At 57.1% G+C, this 15,591-nt stretch overlaps 1 protein-coding gene across 2 annotated transcripts in view; it reads left to right on the plus strand.

The window, feature by feature from the left end:
* LOC133355958 (cerebellin-1-like) overlaps positions 1-15,121 on the plus strand; it is a 29,656-nt gene extending 14,535 nt beyond the window's left edge. Inside the window, exons 3-5 of one of the 2 annotated variants that reach the window (XR_009756804.1) lie at positions 7,905-8,024; positions 11,228-13,211; positions 14,421-15,121. Coding sequence is in view for 1 of the 2 variants with exons in the window: in XM_061573417.1 (XP_061429401.1) it covers positions 7,905-8,024; positions 11,228-11,425 (318 nt within the window). In the remaining variant the exon portion in view is untranslated. Of the gene's footprint in view, positions 1-7,904; positions 8,025-11,227 lie in introns of both variants that reach the window. The other variant, XM_061573417.1, reaches the window with a different exon arrangement.
* Positions 15,122-15,591: the final 470 nt, after the last annotated feature.

Raw genomic sequence — 15,591 nt, forward strand, 5'->3', positions numbered from 1 at the left:
GGCATGAAGCAAAATACAAAAATAAAACATCGCCAAAGTTGCTGAAACGCAGGAAGCGCCTCACCCCGCTTATCTCGCCACTTTTGGCTGGGAAGATTGGGTCTCGAAGGTTACGACTCGGTCGGTTTTGGCGCAGCCCAAAGAGCAACACCCTGACAATAACCAACCACTCGCTCATCCACCTCTGCTCAGTCGACTGCTGTAGCAAGCGAGGGTTGCAACCCTGTAGCAAGCGAGGGATGTAACCCTGCCCTGGGGAGTTTCTTGTTCTTCCCCCGACTGAGATCCACCCACCAGCCTGGCACATCTTCGGTGGACGTCAAAGTGTCCAGGGGTCTCGTGTTTGTTCTGTTTGTTTCGAGTTGCGTGATTAATAACCTTCTCAAGACGAGACTCTGTAAGGACCGTGGCCATTTAGAGACGTCGTTGTCAGCGTTGGCACGTGTCTCTCTGCTGCACGTCTGTGTCCATAGCCGCCACGGGCAGAGTTTGGGCACATTTATGATTTTATTCGAACCAGTTTACAAAAATAGCTATAAAAGAGGAGATCTATTATGTATTTATACCCCCCCCACGAGATTCCCCCAAATACAGAAGTCAAACTCCGCCCGTGGACTTGCTGCGTACGCGCGTCTGCGACGCTCAACGTTGACCCGATCGGTGCGTCGCTTGCCGCGGGTTGGCGGCCTCATCGTTGCCGCAAGGTGCGGAGTGCTGGGGGTGGTGGCGGCGAGGGGGCTGATCCACCACAACGATTGTCAGCCCCCTTCATGAAGCGCTCAGAGTCGGGGCTTTTGCTCGCAGCCGTGCTGCTGAACTTGCCGGCAGTTAGGCGCGAGGAGTCTGTCTTGGAGATGGGGGTCCTGCTGTGACGCGATGCCGGCTTCGCTTGGCCTACTCCCGCTGAACAACGCCACGGGGCCTTGAACGCCCACCCCACCCCCGGTGAAGCGGACAGCGCACGCGTTCGTGGTTAAGGCATCCGCAGTGTTGGCCAGGGTGGCCGCCAGGCGGAACCGCAATCCTCTGGCTACGGCGAGGCTGCGTCACAGCCCCCGATGGGGATTTTAACTGGAAACCTTCAGAGTGTGAGTCGGGTCCGAGTCGTCGAGTTCGCTGACCACCGCCATGTCGCGCGGCTGCATCCGCAGCGCTGACGAAGCTCTCCGTGGTCACATCTACCCCGCGCCTCTCTCCTCGCCTGTGCACGCGATGCTCTTTTCTTCGCTGGAATTCATCACCATTGCGGATCGCGTCCCCAGGAGGCGGGTGCCTGCAAGTAGAATTAATGAGCGCGAGTTGTTCCAAGGTTGCCGCGCTCCATCGGGACGAGATGCGCGCGCCTTCGAGCGCACCTCACGTGCACTCGCGCGCGTCCCACGCCTCCGAGTTTCACGTCAAGGAGCATCCCCACCTCGCGTTCAGTATTTAGCCGCTCTCTGTAGCACGAAGGGAGATGATTGTAGGGATGCGTAAAAAAAAAGTTGATTAGAATCCCATCGAGGTATTTGAGTCTTCTCCCAACCGCCGCATTGTTGTCACCCCCGATGTGACATCGACGTGGCGTCGTGACGGGTCACGTGGCCCACGGGGCAGCAGCGTCTCTCCTTGTCAGGGGACGGCTCGCGAAGTGACCGCCGATCGGGGGGTGGGGGCGGGCAGCCCTTCCCTGCCCAGCTGCGCACACGACGGTGATGCTCGTCGCATGGCGATGTTCGTGAATGCTCGCCGCCACGTGGGATTACATCGCTCCTCGTGCCGCGGTCAGACAATGGATGGCGCACACGCTCCAGGCGGCAGCCACAACGTAGCCACGGGTGTAGCGAGACCACAGCATGCGTGGCACACGTTGACATTGTGATGTTGTATTACTTACGACATGAAGCACCGACGTCGTCGTTTTAAATCACGTTCTCGTGAACTTTACTCGTGAATTGCTCCGCCCATGTGTCGACACAACTGACTGTTTGGTCTCATCAGTGCTGTGGTTAACCACCACACTGCAGGACACAACAACGCACTCACTCACCCACTCACCCACCCAACTACACACTCAACCAACGACTCACTCACTCACTCACCCACTGACGTACTCACCCACCTACCCACTCACTAAACCACTCACATAACCACTCACTCACCCACTCACCCACCCACCCACCTACTCACCCACCCACCCACTCTTCCAACGACTCACTCACGTACTCACCCACCTACCCACTCACTAAATCATTCACATAACCACTCAATCACCCACCCACTCACGTACCCACCCACCCACTCATCCAAACAATCACTCACCCACTCACGCACCCATCTACCCACTCATCCACATACTCACTCACCCACCAACTTACCCACCCACCCACCCACTCATCCACCACCACCACAACAACAACAACCGCCATTCGCCATTAAGTGGCGGTGACGTCACCACGACGCTTGTGCCAGGCTATGTTCACGTTCATCCACCTACTCACCCACGCACACATCCACTCACCCACCCACCTACCTACTCATCCACCCACTCACTCAAAAACGCACGCACCCATTCACTCACCCACTCACCCACCCACGCACCCACCCACCCACGCACCCACCCACGCACCCACTCACCCACCCACGCACGCACCCACCTACCCACTCACTCAACCACACACGCATCTATGCACTCACCCACTCACTCATGCACTCACTTACCCACCCACCCACCACTTACCCACCCACCCACCCACGCACCCACTCACCCACCCACTCACTCACTCACCCACCCACCTACGAACCCACCCACTCACCCACCCACCCACACCCACCCACACCCACTCACCCACCCACTCACTCACTCACCCACCCACTCACTCACTCACCCACCCACCTACGAACCCACCCACTCACCCACCCACGCACCCACTCACCCACCCACTCACTCACTCACCCACCCACCTACGAACCCACCCACTCACCCACCCACCCACACCCACCCACACCCACTCACCCACCCACCTACCTACTCATCCACCCAGTCACTTAAAAATGCACGCATCTATTCACTCACCCACTCACTCATACACTCACTCACCCACTTACCCACCCACTCACCCCCCCACCCACCACACTGCACTTTTGCCACCGCTTCATCCCTCCCACTGCTCCACTGCGAAGTCACCTCGCGTTGTTGCTTCTTTCTCAAGTTCCACGACCTCTTGGCTCAACTGCAGCAACGTCACCTCGTAAGCAGCGTACCCTCAACATTGGGCTCCCTGGGCCCTGTACTCAGCAACCGTTTCATTTTATTTACATTTTACGCAGCGTTATCGACGAACGTGCTGAGTTGTGTGTGTTTTTGCAGCTCTGGCAACGAAGCGTCGCCCAATAATTCACTTTAATTCCGAAGCCGAATGGTTGGTGTTTGAGGCTGCAAGGGACAGTCCAGGAAGATTATGTTGACTTTGTATTCCGGCGGGAGAAAAAAAAATGTTCGGCCAGATGATGGCGATGATGTCGGCTGTTGACTTGTCAAGAGCTGTGCGATCTGGCAAGTAGGATGGCCACGGTGACCTCTTGACCTCGGTGTGTGTCGTGTCTTTGATATTCTTGGTTAAAAAACGAGACGCCGTGGCTTACAGACGTGCGATCCGGAGATGTTAACTACCTCTCTCGGTACACAGGAGGTCGTGGGTTCGATCCAGACCCTGACGCCTGCTGCTGTATATTTGGAGTTTGCGTGTCTCTCTCCCCGTGGTCGCGTGGATTTTTCTCCGGGATTCTCCGGTTTTTCTGTCCACGTTAAGAATCAACAAGACGTGTTTCGAGTATTTGGCTGCTATGTATTTCCACGTGATGACAAGTCAACTTCGCCGGGCCATCATTTGTGGCCAGCTCGCTTTTGTTTAAGAGCTATTATACCTCGATGGGCCTTACCTGGTCAAGTAAAACTAATTGTGTTTTAGGGTTGATGGACCAAGCGACGATTTACAATGCGTGTGATGCACTCGGCTCAGATGCAGTGCAGCAAATAGGTTTGCCAAACCTCCTGAACGGATTGTCACCCCCCTACCCCCGCCAGTGTAAGTTGGTACGCAGGCTGGCCGCGTGTGGTGGGGTAAAGTGTGGGTACTCCTACTTCTTACAACGCCAACACGTCTCTCTTGCCAGCCTGGGAGAGGAGGCCAAACACCCCTTAGAAGGAGGGTTCTGCATCTACTTAGTGTGTATGCTGTTTACATGATGATCAAATTTTTACAAAAAAGGTAATGCTTGTTCTTTTAAACTTTCCATAGAATCATATTAATGAAGCATATTATATATTTAATAATAATATATAAATATGTATTGTTCTCTACCTGGTTAGCGTGCTACGCTATGAATCCGGCAACCAAAATTTGATTCTCACTCATGGCCACCAACACCAGTGACGATTATCTGAACCGGCCCTGGGTCTCCCCTAGGTCGACTCAGCTTCAAATGAGTACCTGGTGCGGTGCTGTAAACATCGCCACTGGGGAGACAAAAGCGGCCAGGCCACCCACCATTTCGTGTGCCGTGTCCGCCTTCATAGGTGCTCGCTAACAGCACTTGCCCAAAAATCACGCGCAGGCTATACGGGGGATCTTTGTCTTTGTTTATTTGTGAACCAGCTGTGAGACTCAGCCACGGCCAAGTGGTGTTTCGAGCTATTCTCGGGTTTCCCCTCGGGTCGACTCAACCTTCAGATACATTAATGGGACATTGCTTTTTGTATCGCATAGCTTATATTCTGCACAACGCTAATGATTTCTGGAGCGTATAATACAATTTTTGAGTCAAACTTTGACCGATATCTTAAAGGTTCCCTGCCTATAACATTTGGCAGTTCACCAAAATCGATCCGACTCCGCTGATGAGATACTCGATCGATACCGATCCAAGAGTTTGCTTGTCCTGAATCAATGCTGCTGCGATGCACTCCCAGAAGGCAGTGGGGCGATGGGTTGAGTAAAAACGACTTGAAATTTGCTTCAATGAGAGAGACAAATGGATGAATGAGGTGTATTGTCTGCTCATTTATTTTGTTATAATCTGGATAAAATTCAAACCCATTTGTGGCCGGATTTGTCCGGTTGCAATCAGTCCACAGCGGTTTTTGTACAAATTAATTCGGGTCAATCCTGCGACTGATAGACATTAGCGATAAATCTCATCACGTACAGATTTACCGTCTTCTATTAATTATAAGACGCGCTCCCCCCTCCCCCCTCCCTCCCTCCCTCCCTCTCCCCATCTCTCTCACTATATTTTGAGCAAAATTTGGCGGTGCCTTTTTATAATCCTGAAGACGTCTCTCTCCCGATTCTAAAACAGCGCGATCGTGATCATCTTCCGCAAGGCGGCTCGGCGTAGTACGGCACCGTATTCTCCAGATTATTAAACGACACTTCAGTATTATTATTATTTTAATCAAAACGTAACCCCCAAAAACATTCGGGTGCGTCTCACTTTGCGTGCGTGTCTCATGCGCCTCGAAACACGATTTAAAAACCATCCGGCTCCCTCCGCGAAACTCGTCCTCTGGGAACCTTCACTGGGCGGATTTCCCACGTGGGTAACGCTCATCTGTTCACGTGAAAATTGGGTCTCGAGTCAATTGCAAATTAGGGACAGATATATTCATCATGACTGTCAATGCAACCGCCGCCACCTGGGACACGCGGCGGTGCAACTTGCTTGAATATTTTTTGTGGAACATCGCACCAGTGTACTGCGGTTTTTGGCGAATTCCGCGAGTTGTTTTGTCCATGACGCTGCGACACGGAAAGGTATTGGCGTTCATCTTCTTGGTTCTTTCGGTAAAGTCACGTAGAATGGAAATAATAAAATAATAAACATAAAACATAATAAAATAATTCTCACGACGTTTCGGCCACAACGCAAGCAGCCGTCCTCAGGTGGAGAGCAGGTCTGTCGAGAAGACAGCGTCTGAATGAGTCTCATTCAGACGCTGTCTTCTCGACAGTCTCATTCAGACGCTGTCTTCTCGACAGACCTGAGGACGGCTGCTTGCGTTGTGGCCGAAACGTCGTCAGAATTATTTTATTGGTTTATTTTTTTTATTTTATTATTTCCATTCTACGTGACTTTACCGAAAGAACCAAGAAGATGGATCCCTGCAGTCACGAAAGCTTTAAATCGAAATTTAAGGTATTGGAGTTGTGTGCGACAGTCGCAACGATGGCTTTGCTCGCGCGCTCGATGGCAAGAAGTGGCAGCGCGCAAGTTGCTGACCCCCTCCGAATCGCCACTTGTCCGTGCGTGCATTTCCCCTGATAGGCGGTGTCCTCGATGTGCACTGTCAGTAGAAACCGCGGGGGCAATGTGACGGTGATATCGACCCCAACGTCTTCTTCACTCGATTACCTTTAGCTGCAAGCCGTGGGGGGGGGGGGGGGGCATAGGGGAACCAACGCGAGGCACGGAGTGGTGCTTGTGCTCGTAGCGACGCTGAGAGGCAGAGAGAAGGGCGCGCAGGGTGACGGCACCCGTGACACCGTGGGGAATACTGGGCTCGGGCAGGACACAGCGCGGCCTGGGGGTGACGTCATGGGGGTGACGTCATGGGGGATGACGTGTTGGGGGGTGACGTCCTGGGGGATGACGGTCTGGGGGATGACGTCCTGGGGGTGACGTCCTGGGGGTGACGTCCTGGGGGTGAGGCCTGGGGGTGACGTCCTGGGGGATGACGTCATGGGGGGTGACGTCATGGGGGGTGACGTTATGGGGGGTGACGTCCTGGGGGGTGACGGGACCCATGGGAGCAGGTCGTGTGCAGGGAGGTGCAGGTGGACAGTGACGTCGCAGGATCGTGAGAGATGGTGGCAGATTGGGGGAGGGCTTCATCCAGCAGTGGATTAACCACGGCCGATGATGATGATGACGATGATAAGTGAGTGCCCGTTAAGGCGCGAGATCGTGGGGTGTTCCAGGCTAGCCCAGCGGGCTGATACCCAAGCGCAGTCGACAGGGTCGAGATCCCGGACACGAATCCAGGCAGCCGCTCGTGACGAGCGCGTGCCGGATATTCGGAGCGCCGCGAGTTGTGGAGGAGGAGGTGGGCGGATGGCTCAGGTCGAGTCGGAGCGTTCAGATGGTGGGACCTGGGCAGGTGCCCGTGGCCAGAACATGGTCTCGTAGCAGGGTGTGGATGTGGCGCCTCTGCAGGGAAGGTTGGTGGGTCACACACAGATCCCGCCAGACTCTCTTCCTGTGCGTGTGGAGCAAGAGCGGTGCCCTGGCTCGCCGGGAGAATGCGGCACAGCAAAAACGCGGACGGATGTTACCTGTCCCTTCTGTGTGGGATAGAGTGGCGCTGCCCCCTCTCCCCCTCACACGCGTGGGTTCACTTCAGATGCGCCGGTTTCCTCCCACATTGGAAGCCGGTGGTGTGGTGGTGGTGGGCTCGCTGATGAGCCGTGTGTCGTGGAAGCTGGATGGTGTGTGGTGGTGGTGGTCTCGCTGATGAGCCGTGTGTCGTGGAAGCCAGGTGGTGTGGTGGTGGTCTCGCTGATGAGTGGTGTGTTGTGGAAGCCGGGTGGTGTGGTGGTGGTGGTCTCGCTGATGAGTCGTGTGTTGTGGAAGCCGGGTGGTGTGGTGGTGGTGGTCTCGCTGATGAGCTGTGTGTTGTGGAAGCCCGAAGAGACTGTCGGGAGAACCATTGTCTGTGTGTGTGTGCTGTGTGTGTGTGTGCTGTGTGTGTGTGCTGTGTGTGTGTGTGCTGTGTGTGTGTGCTGTGTGTGTGCTGTGCGTGTGTGCTGTGTGTGTGTGCTGTGTGTGCTGTGTGTGTGTGTGCTGTGTGTGTGTGCTGTGCGTGTGTGCTGTGTGTGTGTGCTGTGTGTGCTGTGTGTGCTGTGCGTGCACCGCGTGCGGCGCAGATCCTCGTGAACATGGGCAACAGCTTCGACGTGGAGTCGGGCACCTTCTCCGCGCCGCGCAAGGGCGTCTACAGCTTCAGCTTCCACGTGGTCAAGGTGTACAACAGGCAGACCATCGAGGTGCCCGCGACGCGACCACACAGCCACCACGCGCTGGGCTCCAAGCCCCTCCCCTCTCTCGGCCCCGCCCACTTCTCGATAACCACGCACACCCCCCCACGGCACCAACACCACGCCCGGCCGCCTTTGTCTCCCCCCAGTGGCGATGTTCACACACTGCAGCAGGTACTCGCTTGAGGCTGAGTCGACGTAGGGGAGGCCCAGGACCGGTTCAGATAATCGTCACTGACGGTGTTGGTGGCCGTGAACGGGAATCGAATTGTATTTGGTTGCCAGGTTCGTGGTGCAGCGTGCTAACCGCTACACGACCGCTCCCCGCTGATCCACGCGATTCATTTGTGCTGTCCGTGGCCGGGTGGCTAAAGCAGCTCATAATGCCCGCGTCGGGAGACGTGGTACTGAGAACGCTGAGTCCTGGGTTCGAGTCTAGGACTCGGCCACCCGTTTGGTGGAGTTAGTTGATGTGTGCGTGGCCACCAACCCCGTCTTGAGTCAAAATCGATGTTTGGTCCGGATCGCCGCTTGGGTAGAATTCCAAATGTGTGTCGTACATCCTACACCACGGGACACGCACGAATCAATACCGCAGTGGCGGTGATGATGGTGGTGATGGCGGTGATGGTAGTTGGTGGCGGTGATGGTGGTGATGGTGGTGATGGTAGTTGGTGGTGGTGATGGTGGTGATGGTCATTGTGCTGTTGGTGGTAGTTGGTGGTGGTGGTGGTAGTTGGTGGTGGTGATGGTCATTGTGCTCTTGGTGGTAGTTGGTGGTGGTGATGTTGTCACGGAATATGTTAGCCACAATTTATGTCTTCGTCCAGAAAGGAATGTTCAATAATCGCCCTAGAAACCATTACTTCGTAATATTAGTTCATATTCGGAATATTTGTACCCCCATATTTATTCTGAAAAATTCAATATTCATTTCGCATGTAAATATATTCTCATGCAAGTTCAAATACAATGTTCATGGAAGCCCACGCTCCAAACTGATTTGTCGACAGAGCGGCTTAGTTTGCTTTGAGCAGTTTTAGTTGTCTGGTCCCAACGTTGTCTGGACGAGTGGCAGCCCCGCCTGACACCCCTTGGACACCGCGTGGTTCGCTCACGTGGGAGCGTCCAACATGAAATCCTCCCCCTCACCTCTGCCCGCCCAGCAGTCACAACATTTGCCCGTCACAGCGAGTCGATCGGCGGCAGGCCACGTGTGTTGGTGCTGCTGGCGGGGTGGCTAACTCCGAGGCCTCTGGCCTGCGTGGCAGATTCGGCCACGATCGCCTCTGCTCGGCCACTCGAAAAGATCCCTCGCTAGTGGAGGTCCTTCCATCAGCAGGGGTGTCAACAGGCAATTGCAGGGCTGTACCTTTATTACGGATATTCTGAGCATATAAGTAAACCCTCACTGGTTAGGTAATATGGGCAAATGGTATGTTAAGTAAATACGTTAAAATGCATGTGGTGTGTATTCTAGTTTTAAAATTGGGTATTTAAAACTGTAAATACATTCTAAAAAAAGTTTTTATTTTTAAATTACATTTTATTTGGTGACGCAGGTGAGTGGCATTCAGCTGCTTTGCAAGAAATATCCGCGGAGTATCTTATACGAGAAGTTACATCGTTAGCATACAGAACAACACGTAATTACAAACAGAACAACAACAACACTCATTAAAACAACATTTAAACCTAAGATATGCGCTTCAACATTGGAAGGTGTACAGTTAGGGGCAACGACACTTTACATGGCACAAGTAACAACAACAACAACGGCAGCAACAACAACAACAACAAAATAAATACGAATACAAATCTCTATGGGGACCCTTTGATTGCCAGTATCAATGGTATGTACGGTGAACTTCGTTCGCACCGTACGTAGCCAGCCACGCTCATCGGAGATGATGATGATGATGCCTTGTGCAGTCGTCGGTGTCTTCGATGCGGTGTTTGACCAAGTTAACGCCTCCTGTATTCTTACCGGGTAGGCTGGAGCCGAATGGTTTATTTTAGTTTCCCCCATCGAGAACGTGTCCTTGTGTGTGTCTGTTGAACTTCCATGGGGAGCGGTGGTGCAGCGATTAGCGCTACGCTGAGCTACGAACCTGGCGACCCGGGTTCGATTCCCGCTCACGGCCAACACTGGTGACGATTATCTGAACCGGTCCTGGGCCTCCCCTAGGTCGACTCAGTCTCAAATGAGTACCTGGTGCGATGTGTGAGCATTTCCACTTGGGAGACAAAGGCGGCCGGGCGTGGTGCTGGCCACCCACCCCCCTCGTGCGCCGTGCCGGTCTTCAAAGGTGCTGCTCGCTAACAGCACTTGCCCCAACAGTCTGTTAAGGCTACACGGGGGATCTTTGTCTTTGTGTGCCAATTGGGAGGCGCGAGAGAGCGACCAGTGGCCACACGGCCGCGCCTGACGAACGCGCGGCGCTGTGTGGGGTGCTGTGTGTGTGCCCACCCTCACCCACCCTCACCCTCACCCACCCTCACCCACCCACCCTCACCCACCCTCACCCACCCTCACCCTCACCCACCCTCACCCACCCACCCTCACCCATCCTCACCCACCCACCCCCACCCACCACCACCCACCACCACTCACCCACCACCACCACCAACGCACCCTCACCCATCTACCCTCACCCACCCACCCTCACCCACCCACCCTCACCCACCCACACCCACCCCCACCCACCCTCACCCACCCACCCTCACCCACCCACACCCACCCCCACCCACCCTCACCCACCCACCCACCCACCCTCACCCACCCACCCTCATCCACCCCCACCCATCCACCCTCACCCACCCTCACCCACCCTCACCCACCCCCACCCTGATCCACCCACCCACCCTCATCCACCCACCCCAACCCACCCTCACCCACCCACACCCACACCCACCCACCCACCCACCCACCCTCACCCACCCACCCACCCACCCCTACCCACCCACCCCCACCCACCCTCACCCACCCACCCACCCACCACCACCACCACCCACCCTCACCCACCACCACCACCACCAACGCACCCTCACCCATCTACCCTCACCCACCCACACTCACCCACCCTCACCCACCCACACCCACCCCCACCCACCCTCACCCACCCACCCACCCACCCCTACCCACCCACCAACCCACCCACCCTCACCCACCACCACCACCCACGCACCCTCACCCACCGCCCACGACAAAGGTGGCGCTCGTGATGAACGGCTGGGCGGTGATCTCGGCCTTCGCCGGAGACCAGGACGTGACCAGAGAGGCGGCGAGCAACGGGGTCCTCCTCTCCATGGACAAGGGCCACCGCGTGCACCTCAAGCTGGAGCGGGGCACGCTCACGGGCGGGTGGAAGTTCTCCACCTTCTCCGGGTTCCTCGTCTTCCCGCTGTGATGCGGACCCGGCACGCGAGCAGCAGCAGCAGCAGGAGCAGCAGGAGGAGGATGAGAGAGAAGACGTCCATTGGGCTGAGGGGCAGTGGCTCGTGGTTGGGATTGCGATCACGTAGTGGCAGCAGTGACGATGGAAGCGTTTTATGAATTGTCCATTAAATATTCAGCGTGTACATAATTGCGTGCTGTGTTAGGAGCCCCCAGCAGTGCCCACAGACGCACGCACACGCATGTCAACACGCGTGCGGTCACGATGCAGACATCCACAATTACACGCGTGTGCGCACACGTAGGCACACAATACATGTGAGCAACAGACAAAGGTCCCCCGTATAGCCTTGACAGGCTGTTGGGGCAAGTGCTGTTCGCGAGCACCTATGAAAGCCGGCACGGCACTCGAGGGGGTGGGGTGGCCAGTTCCACGCCCGGCCGCCTTTGTCTCCCCAACGCCGATGTTCAAGGATATTCAAGGACACAAACAACTTAGCCGTAGAGCTCATCGGAAGAAGTGCTTGTGACAGTCAACACTGACGAGGCACACAGACACAATGGTGGTGGAGGTGGTCGTGGTGGTGGTGGTCGTGGTGGTGGTCGTGGTGGTGGTGGTGGTGATGGTCGTGGTGGTGGTGGTCGTGGTGGTCGTGGTGATGGTGGTCGTGGTGGTGGTGGTCGTGGTGGTGGTGGTGGTCGTGGTGGTGGTGGTGGTGATGGTCGTGGTGGTGGTGGTGGTGGTGGTGGTGGTGGTGGTCGTGGTGGTCGTGGTGATGGTGGTCGTGGTGGTCGTGGTGGTGATGGTCATGGTGGTGGTGGTCGTGGTGGTGGTGGTCGTGGTGGTCGTGGTGATGGTGGTCGTGGTGGTGGTAGTCGTGGTGGTGGTGGTGGTCGTGGTGGTGGTGGTCGTGGTGGTGGTGATGGTCGTGGTGGGGTAGCGGCGAGCGCAGTGCGCCACGAAGCACGGCGACCCGGGGTTCGATTCCCGCTCGCGGGCAACACCTGTGACGATTATCTGAACTGGTCATGGGGCCCTCCCTTAGGTCGACTCAGCGTCAAATGAGTACCTAGTGCGGTGTTGTAAACGTCGCCACTGGGTGAGACAAAGGCGACCGGGCGCGGTGTTGGCCACCCGACCCCTCGTGCGCCGTGCCGGCCTTCACTAGGGGCTCGCTAACAGCACTTGCCCCGGCAGTCTCTTCAGACTATACCGGGGAGCTTTGTCTTTGGTGTTGTTGGAGTTGCCAGCAGGACCGAACGCCCCCCCTCCCTGTTGTTGATGTTCACAGATTATCATTTAAGGCTGAGTCTACCTATGAGTGGCCCGGGATAGGGCATGGGGGGGGGGGGTCAGATATTGATTACCAATTAAGTGGATTTCCTGGGAAGTGAAACTTCGAGGTCACGGCGTGTGTGAACTACGTGCCATCAACAATTCCCATACGCAGACAAAACCCAAAGCCACCAACGACGCCATCAAGAGCAGCGCCACTCTCACTGCCACGGGCGCCACGCGGCCTCCTGCAATGCCACCGGCACCTCGAGACGCCTTGACAACAGCGAGGCGGTCGCGGCCACTGCGTTAGGACGCTGGGAGAGCGAGGGTTGGGGCAGGGGCACCACGGTACGACTCGCAGATCATCATCACCATCACCACAAGGACGAGGTGAATGGGAAGCTGCTGTAGTGCTGGGCTCGGGAAACGCGCGCGCGCCGCTGCAGCGATGGACCAAGTTAGAGGCGCAGCCCTGAAACGTCTCGCTCGCGGCACTGCTGGCGGCAGGAGCCTGCGCCAGGTAGAGGGTGTTTTGGCCTCCTCTTCCACACCGACCGAGACGCGCTGGGACGTACGCTGCGTCCATTGTTCACGCCGCCGTCGTTCATTGCATCGCACGCAAACAAAACACACACGGACACACACGCGTCTAGGGGCACACACACAACACACACACAACACACACACACAACACACACACAACACGCACACACAACACACACACACAACACACACACAACACGCACACACAACACGCACACAACACACACACACAACACACACACAACACGCACACACAACACACACACAACACACACACAACACACACACACAACACGCACACAACACGCACAAAACGCACATACACAACACACACAACACACACAACACGCACACAACACACAACACACAACACGCACACACACACAACACGCACAACACACACACCACACACATACAACACACACAACACACACACAACACACACAACACGCACACAACACACAACACGCACACACAACACACACAACACACCACACACATACAACACACACAACACGCACACACACAACACACACACACAACACACACACAACACACACACACAACACGCACACAACCGCGCGCAGAAAGGGCACGGCGATCGAATTCCAATGGAGCCGCTATTGAACCGGCTTGTTGTTGTTGTTGTTGACATTTTCGCGGAGTCTGGCCGAGACGCGCGACGTCCTCTCTGATTGAGCAGCGCCACTTTTGTCGAATCCCGCACGCAAGCAGTTGAACCCGCACACACCGCACACAACGCACCCACCGCACAGCGCACACCGCACAGCGCACACACCGCACACACCGCACACATCGCACAGCGCACACCGCACAGCGCACACCGCACAGCGCAGACACCGCACACACCGCACAGCGCACCCCGCACACTGACTCCGCACACCAACTCCGCACACCGCACACCACCGCACACAGCGCACACAGCGCACACCGACTCCGCACACCGCACACCACCGCACACACCACACACACCGCACAACGTACACCACCGCACACAGCACACCGCACACAGCACACCGCACACGTGAGAGGCACGGGGTCAAAGGCGCAGCCCTGCAGGCGCTCGCTCTCGGCCACTGCCGGTGGAACGGTCTCCACGAAGAGGGAGCTCGCGAGTGCCTCCCCTCTCCCCTCTCCCCTCTCCCCCCCCCCCCCCGCTCTTCAGCTCTTCCTTCCACGCCTTTGAAGGGGTGAGGGGCAGCCACGCGTCGACCCCACCGCGCGCGAGCCGCCGATCGACTCGTGGTGGTGGTGGTGAAGAGAGATGCATCTTTGCTGGCGGACGGGAATGGGCGAGTTAACGACTGGAAGGCAGCAAGAGAGGAACGAGCGAACAGTTGCCACGCGTGAGCTTCACTCCGACTGCTGCGCCGACACAGAGGAGACGCAACGGAAGCGAGGCCGATCGCCGGATGGATGGCTCCGTCTGTCTCGTGAGCGTGGGAAGGAGCGATTGGAGGATTGTGAATCGAGAAACGGACATTTGCCACCGAGGCAGCTCCTCGTCATCCGTCCGGACGGCGCCGCTCGTGTCGGGGAAGTGCTCCACGCACGGTGGAGAGGCTGCGGGTTCACATCCCCGCTGGGGAAGAGGTGGGGGGGGGGGGAGATTTCCAGCCCTTCGTAATCAATCACCACCACCACCACCATCATCCCTAAGGTGGTCATTAAACAAGAGAGAGCCACTTAGCGGCGAGTCAAATCGACTGTTTGCCCTGCAGAGGGACTTGACTTCTGCCGAAGAAATGTGGAATTTCCAACCGAACGGAGCTGAGCACCGCTGCTCCCCGCGCTCGCGTCAGCGTGCCGGGAGATGACTGATTGTGACTGGCCGCCCTTTACCTCGGCAACACCCCCCACCCCATCGCCCCCCCCCAACCCCATCGCCCCCCCCCAACCCCATCACCCCCCCCCCAACCCCATCGCCCCCCCCCCAACCCCATCACCCCCCCCAACCCCATCACCCCCCCCCAACCCCATCGCCCCCCCCCCAACCCCATCGCCCCCCCCCAACCCCATCACCCCCCCCCAACCCCATCACCCCCCCCCAACCCCATCGCCCCCCCCCAACCCCATCGCCCCCCCCCCAACCCCATCGCCTCCCCCCAACCCCATCACCCCCCCCCAACCCCATCACCCCCCCCAACCCCATCACCCCCCCCCAACCCCATCGCCCCCCCCCAACCCCATCGCCCCCCCCCAACCCCATCGCCCCCCCCCAACCCCATCACCCCCCCCCAACCCCATCACCCCCCCCCAACCCCATCACCCCCCCCCAACCCCATCGCCCCCCCCAACCCCATCGCCCCCCCCCAACCCCATCGCCCCCCCCCAAC

Source organism: Lethenteron reissneri, chromosome 52 (assembly GCF_015708825.2).
Source record: "Lethenteron reissneri isolate LAM-NWPU_2019-01 chromosome 52, ASM1570882v1, whole genome shotgun sequence".
Taxonomy (NCBI): domain Eukaryota; kingdom Metazoa; phylum Chordata; class Hyperoartia; order Petromyzontiformes; family Petromyzontidae; genus Lethenteron; species Lethenteron reissneri.